The 7,939-nt window shown below is 45.6% G+C and overlaps 1 protein-coding gene across 1 annotated transcript in view; it reads left to right on the forward strand.

The window, feature by feature from the left end:
- LOC112226415 (collagen alpha-1(XI) chain) overlaps positions 1-3,575 on the forward strand; it is a 200,433-nt gene extending 196,858 nt beyond the window's left edge. Inside the window, exon 64 of the mRNA XM_042308330.1 lies at positions 1,030-3,575. Coding sequence (XP_042164264.1) covers positions 1,030-1,176 — 147 coding nt within the window. The 3' untranslated portion in view covers positions 1,177-3,575. The remainder of the gene's footprint in view (positions 1-1,029) is intronic.
- Positions 3,576-7,939: the final 4,364 nt, after the last annotated feature.

Below are 7,939 nucleotides of genomic sequence, written 5' to 3' on the forward strand. Positions count from 1 at the left end.
GACCAAAATGCAGCGTGTAGATTGCGATCCATCTTTAATCAACAAAAACACGAATCAATACAAACACTACAAAACAAATAAACGTAACGAAAACCGAAACAGCCTATACTTGTGTCAACTAACACAGCGACAGGAACAAAGACACTAAGGACAATCACCCACGACAAACTCAAAGAATATGGCTGCCTAAATATGGTTCCCAATCAGAGACAACGATAAGCACCTGCCTCTGATTGAGAACCACTCCAGACAGCCATAGACTTTGCTAGATAACCCCACTAGCTACAATCCCAATACCACCACCAAAACCCCAAGACAAACACACCACAATTACAAAAACCCCATGCCACACCCTGGCCTGACCCAATACATGAAGATAAACACAAAATACTTCGACCAGGGCGTGACAGAATGTAGATTATTTTATATACAGGTTATATTATATACAGTATGTAAATTATATTATATACAGTTTGTAGGTTATATTATATAGAATTTATATTATATGCAGGTTATATTATATACAGAATGTAAATTATATCATATAAAGGATATATTATATATAACATATATTGTATATAATATATTTATATTGTATACAGTATTTAGGTTATATTCTATGCAGTGTTTAAGTCATATTATACACAGTATTTAGGTTATATTATATACAGTATTTAGGTTATATTATATGCGGTGTTTAGGTTATTTTCTATACAGGTTATATTGATCCTGGTAACTGGTAGTTCTTTATCAGATCTTGATCACCACAGTAACTCGCTCCCCCTTGTCCCACCCCCTCTTTCCCCTTCACTCTCCCTTTCCCTTCCCCCCCCTCCTCCGCCTTCCCTTCCACCCTTCCCCTCCTCCACCTTCCCTTCCACCCTCCCCCTCCTCCGCCTTCCCTTCCACCCTTCCCCCTCCTCCGCCTTCCCTTCCACCCTTCCCCCTCCTCCGCCTTCCCTTCCACCCTTCCCCCTCCTCCGCCTTCCCTTCCACCCCCTCCTCCATCTTCACTTCTATTCTCTCCAGCTGAAGTCGGGATACTCCAAGACGGTGATGGAGATCAACACTCCTCGCATTGACCAGGTGCCCGTCATCGACGTCATGTTCAATGACTTTGGTGAACCCAGCCAGCGGTTCGGTTTCGAGGTGGGCCCTGTCTGCTTCATGGGCTAGGACCTGACCACCACCCCCCCCGATCCCCGACCCCCGACCCCCGACCAGCTGAAGGACAGGGTTAGAGGGTGTTCTGTTCCATGCATGCCTTGTACTGCCGACTGAATACCTGACATCAATCACTCACCCTCCCTATACTCCACTCGACCTGGCCTCAGGCTCTAAACCAAACCTGTGTTTTATATCCTTGATAAGGTGATCAGACCACCAGTTTCAGACCAGCAGCACGCTGCCCCCGCCCCCACTCGAGAACAGCGTGCCGCCCTCCTCTGCCCTGTCGTAGAAGCATTGTCCCAGGGGAATACTTCTCGCCCTTGTAGGGCCAATCACATAGTGACTTTACCTTGTAACAGGAGGGACATGAGGAATAAAGGACGTTTGATGCCGTTGACGGACAGTGGTGCACTTTCAGCAAACAGAGGGAGGATCCACTCACCCCAACGCCCCCCTTTCCTCTCCTCGTCTTTCCCACTTCTCGTCCCTTATACCCCATGACCTTATCTAGAGAGACGTTCCACTCACCCCAACGCCCCCTTTCCTCTCCTCGTCTTTCCCACTTCTCGTCCCTTATACCCCATGACCTTATCTAGAGAGACGTTCCACTCACCTGCCAAGCCCCCTTCCTCCCTCCTCCCCCAGCCCAGCCTCCCTGTCTGGTAGCTCCAGTCCCCTCCTCCCTTCCCCAGCCTCCCTGTCTGGTAGCTCCAGTCTCCTCGTCCCTCCCCCAGCCCAGCCTCCCTGTCTGGTAGCTCCAGTCCCTCGTCCCTCCCCCAGCCCAGTCTCCCTGTCTGGTAGCTCCAGTGTCCTCGGCCCTACCCCAGCCCAGTCTCCCTGTCTGGTAGCTCCAGTCTCCTCGTCCCTCCCCCAACCCAGTCTCCCTGTCTGGTAGCTCCAGTCTCCTCGTCCCTCCCCAAGCCCAGTCTCCCTGTCTGGTAGTTACAGTCTCCTCATCCCTCCCCCAGCCCAGCCTCCCTGTCTGGTAACTCCAGTCTCCTCGTCCCTCCCCCAGCCCAGCCTCCCTGTCTGGTAGCTCCAGTCTCCTCGTCCCTCCCCCAGCCCAGCCTCCCTGTCTGGTAGCTCCAGTCTCCTCGTCCCTCCCTCAGCCCAGCCTCCCTGTCTGGTAGCTCCAGTCTCCGCGTCCCTCCCCAGCCCAGCCTCCCTGTCTGGTACCTCCAGTCTCCGCGTGCCTCCCCAGCCCAGCCTCCCTGTCTGGTACCTCCAGTCTCCGCGTCCCTCCCCCAGCCCAGCCTCCCTGTCTGGTAGCTCCAGTCTCCGCGTCCCTCCCCCAGCCCAGCCTCCCTGTCTGGTAGCTCCAGTGTTGCTCCAGATACAACCACAGAGGTGCTTTTGTGCGGAACACAGAAAACCAAAGGTGCTACAAAAAAGTGCATTTTTATAAACTGTAATTATTATTATTATTTTGTACAATACTGTTCTCTTTCTGAGTCCACTCTTCAAAAAAACCATGCATGTGTACCAAGACTCTTCATAAAATGTTTTAATAATGTTATAATAAATACATGTTAGTAATACTATATAGAAAATACATTTGCAATAAATATATTTGTTTGTTTTAAATGTCTGTTGAGAAACAAATTGGTAAGTAAGTAAGTAGTCCTATGTTGTCGTTGTTTTTGGAATACAATGTTAATATCAGCAGTTGAATACAAATCTTCTCTATTTTGTAATTATGAAGAATCTCCTTTTGTAAATATTGGCCTTTATAAAGCACTTAAAGCATTATTCTCCCCCTCCAAGACTATACTCTAATCTACTCTACAGTGAAGGGTTATACACATAATAGGCCTATATATATATATGGTTTTGTAACCCTTAGTAACCATATATATATATATATATATATGGTTACTAAGGGTTACTAAACCAAATTGAACAACAACAATCAACTCAAAGTGAGCTCTCTAAACAGGACTTGTTCTTTCCAACTATTAAATCTAGTTTTTTTCTTTCTTATTTGTGCTAAATCAAGAAGTTGCAAAATAAAAATGAGTAATGTAAAAATGTCCACAAAGCCAATAGGTATTGTCCTCTCAACTAAAGCTTCTTCTGCCAGATACATATGATCCCACAGAATGGTATACCTCAATCGCTCTACGTACATCAAGTTGAGATTCTATAGGATGGATGACAAACCTTGATGCATATACAATTAAGTTATATATTTATAGTTATATACAATTAAGTTTACATATTTGGGTGAGGAAAATAAAAATACCTATTTGTGTAGGTTCTTCATGTCCAATTCCTAACCGTCTGTCAATGATGCCAAGTAAATGAGCTCTTTATACAGTTCATCTGTTTTCCTGTAACAGTAATGAGGTAATGTTTTCCTGTGCTTTTGATGGTTGATTCATATTAAAACTGGATTCTGAACAATGTGTCGATTTGACTGTCTGTATCCTTCACTGTCTCTAGTGATTCCATGATGCTTTACCGTGACAGATTATTCTTCCCTTTCATCAAAGGATTAAATAATCCTCATCTCTTAAACATTGTCAGGTTAGGCTAATCTGTGGTGTGATATGTCTGAGTCGTGGTGTTTCTGTTCCTACCCACAAATCCGAGGTACACCCCCAACTGGTCCCCCCGAGCGCCTCTCTCTCTCTCCTACTCCGACCCAGACTTTGATCGTGGTGGCCATGATGAAACAGTATGAAAGGTACAGACAGTTGGCATCACATGATGTTTCCCTAGGCCCTAGGTCTGTAAACACTGTACAGCTTTATTCCACATGGTCACAGTGTGATGGCAGCTCTGTCAGCTTCTCTTTTAGGGCAAAGTCTTCCTTACCCTGACATACCAGGACAGAAAAGTGGAGCCGGAGAAGATGGCTGACATTTTACATATCCCGAAACAATTGTGTCTTTTTGTTTGTTTATTTGCGCTGTTTGTAACTTTTTATTTATTTATTATTTTGTACATAATGTTGCCACTACCGTCTCTTATGACCGAAAATAACTTCTAGACATCAGGACTGTGATTACTCACCACGGACTAGCAGAATGCTTTTTTTCCCTTTAACAAGTCTGACGTGATATACTGCTTTCTCGGGAACAGGCCCAGATCCCCGTGATTTGCGTGAAGAGGAGGCGGAGATAAAGGGGCCAGAGTGCGGGCTGCCTTCTGAGAATTCGTAGGCGATCGAATAAACCCCCACTTCCTTCTATTCTGCTAGCAAACGTGCAATCTTTAGACAATAAAATAGATGACCTACGCGGAAGATTAAACTTGCAATGGGACATTCAAAACTGTAACATCTTATGCTTCACGGAGTCGTGGCTGAACGGTGACACTATCAACAAAATATAGCTGGCTGGTTATCCGCTGTACCGTCAGGATAGAACAGAGGCGTCTGGTAAGACAAGGGGTGGCGGACTATGTATTTTTGTCAAATAACAGCTGGTGCACGATATCTAAGGAAGTCTCGAGCTATTGCTCGCCTGAGTATCTCATGATAAGATGTTGACCACACTATCTACCTAGAGAGTTTTAATCTGTATTTTTCATAACTGTTTACATACCATCACAGACTGACGCTGGCACTAAGACAGCATTGAATGAGCTGTATTCCATTTTACCAAATTTATATCAGCATGTTAAATGTGTAACTAGAGGGAGAAAAAACTCTTGGCCTTCTTTACTCCACACACGCCTCTCCCTCGCCCTCCATTTGGCAAATCTGACCATAATTCTATCCTCCTGATTCCAGCGTACAAGCACAAATTAAAGCAGGAAGCAACAGTGACTCGATCAATAAAAAAGTGGTCAGATGAAGCAGATGCTAAGCTACAGGACTGTTTTGCACAGACTGGAATATGTTCTGGGATTCCTCCGATGGCATTGAGGACTACACCACATCTGTCATTGGCTTCATCAATAAATGCATCGATGACGTCGTCCCCACAGTGACCGTACCTACATACCCCAACCAGAAGCCATAGATTACAGGCAACATCCGCACTGAGCTAAAGGGTAGAGCTGCCACTTTCAAGGAGCAGGACTCTATCCCGGAAGCTTCTAAGAAATCCCTCTATGCCCTCCGATGAACCATCAAACAGGCAAAGCGTCAATACAGGACTAAGATCAAATTGTACTAGACCGGCTCTGATGCTCGTCAGATGTGGCAGGGCTTGCAAACCATTACAGACTACAAAGAGAAGCACAGCCAAGAGCTGCCCAGTGGCACGAGTCTACCAGATAAGCTAAACTAGTTCTATGCTCGCATCGAGGCAAATATCACTGAAACATGCATGAGAGCACTAGCTGTTCCAGAAGACTGTGTGATCATGCTCTAAGTCCCCTCCAAAGCCGATGTGACTAAGACCGTTAAATATGTAAACATTCACAAGGCCACAGGGCCAGATGGATTACCAGGACTTGTACTGCGAGCATGCACTGACCAACTGGCAAGTGGTTTCTCAGACATTTTCAACCTCTCCCTGTCCGAGTCTGTAAAACCAACATGTTTTAAGCAGACCAGCATAGTGCCTGTGCCCAAGAAAACTGAGGTAACCTGCCTCAATGACTACAGACCCATAGCACTCACGTCTGTAACCATGAAGTGCTTTGAAAGGCTGGTCATGTTATTCCAGAAACCCTAGACCCACTCCAATTTGCATACCGCCCCAACATATCTACAGATGATGCAATCTCTATTGCACTTCACACTGCCGTTTCCCACCTGGACAAAAGGAACACCTATGTGAGAATGCTATTCATTGACTACAGCTCTGCATTCAACACCATAGTGAACTCAAAACTCATCAATATGCTAAGGACCCTGGCACTAAACACCTCCCTCTGCAACTGGATCCTGAACTTCCTGACGGGCCGCTCCTGGGTGGTAAGGGTAGGTAACAACACATCCGCCACGCTGATCCTCAACACAGGAGTCCCTCAGGGGTGCGTGCTCAGTCCCCTCCTGTACTCCCTGTTCACTCATGACTGCACAGCTTGGCACGACTCCAAAATCATTATTAAGTTTGCCAATGACACAACAGATCACCGACAACGACGAGACAGCCTATAGGGAGGAGGTCAGAGACCTGGCCGTGTGGTGCCAGAACACAACCTCTCCCTCAATGTGTTCAAGACAGGAGTTGATGGTGGACTACAGGAAAAAGAGGAAAGAAAAGGGCCGAGCATGCCCCCATTCTCATCGACGGGGCTGCAGAGGAGCAGGTTGAGAGCTTCAAGTTCCTTGGTTCCTTGGTGTCCACATCACCAACAAACTAACATGGTCCAAGCACACCAAGACAAAGAGGGCATGACAAAACCTATTCCCCCTCAGGAAACTGAAAGTATTTGGCATGAGTCATCAGATCCTCAATAGGTTTTACAGCTGTGCCATCGAGAGCATGACTGGTTGCTGACTGGTTGCATCACCGCCTGATATGGCAATTGCTCGGCTTCCAACCGCAAGGCACTACAGAGGGTAGTGCGAACGGCCCAGTACGTCACTGGGGCTGAGCCTCCTGCCATCCAGGACCTCTATATCAGGCGGTGTCAGAGGAAGGCCCTAAAAATGGTCAAAGACCCCAACCACCCCAGTCATAGACTGTTCTCTCTGCTACCACACGGCAAGCAGTACCGGAGCACCAAGTCTAGGTCCAAGAGACTTCTAAACAGCTTCTACCCCCAAACCATCAGACTCCTGAACATCTAATCAAATGGTTACCCAGACTATTTGCATCCCCCCCCTCCCTCTTTTTCACCACTGCTACTCTCTGTTGTTGTCATCTATGCATAGTCACTTTAATAACTCTACCTACATGTACATACTACCTCAACTAACCAGCACATTGACTCTGTACCGGTACCACCCTGTATATACTGCTGCTCTTTAATTACTTGTTACTTGTATTTCTTATTCTTATCCTTATTGTTTTTAACTTCATTGCTGGTTAGGGACTAGTAAGTAAGCATTTCACTGTAAGGTCTACACCTGTTGTATTTGGCGTATGTGACTAATAAAATGGGATTTGATTTGATTTGATATCCAATCTTCCTCAAATCAGTTTACAAAGAACACCTACAAATACCAACTGAAGACATTTTCTTCCAACATAATTACTCTTGTTTCTGTGTGGGTCTAAAGACACACACACACACACACACACACACAAACAAACGTTGGACTGTGTTACTAATGAGTCGATGAATCACTACTGAGCATCAGAGAGAGAGAGAGAGTCATTGACAGAACTGAGAGACAGTTAACAATGACAACAATCAGAATGTACATTTGTTATACCCTTGTACACTTAGTTCTCTTTGTTTTCAATCATGTTATGTTTGTTACACGTCACATGTACATGTTGTGTTACATGTTGTATGTTGTGTTATATGCATATTCTGTGTGTGTGCCAGTTTTCTCAGCGTGTATGTTGGAAAAGTGAATCATCAATTAATCTGTTAGTTGATCATCCATGTCCCTGTTCATCCCATATGGTGGTAGTCAGTGAAGACACATGGCGCTCTGGCAAACAGTGAACAACTTAACATTCAGAAGAACATGGCTGAGACTGAAACTTCCTGACTCTTGTGTGAATGATTTCGTAAAATGGTCCAATACAGTTTTTTTTTTAAAATCTCAATCTCAAATCATTTCAACAGCATACCACCCTGCTGGATTGCCTCTGAAGGTAAGCAGGGTCGGTCCTGGTCGGTCCCTGGATGGGAGACCAGGTGCTGCTAGAAGTGGTGTTGGAGGGCCAGTAGCGGCCACTCTGGTCAAAGGTAT

This window comes from Oncorhynchus tshawytscha, linkage group LG28, assembly GCF_018296145.1.
Source record: "Oncorhynchus tshawytscha isolate Ot180627B linkage group LG28, Otsh_v2.0, whole genome shotgun sequence".
Lineage (NCBI taxonomy): Eukaryota > Metazoa > Chordata > Actinopteri > Salmoniformes > Salmonidae > Oncorhynchus > Oncorhynchus tshawytscha.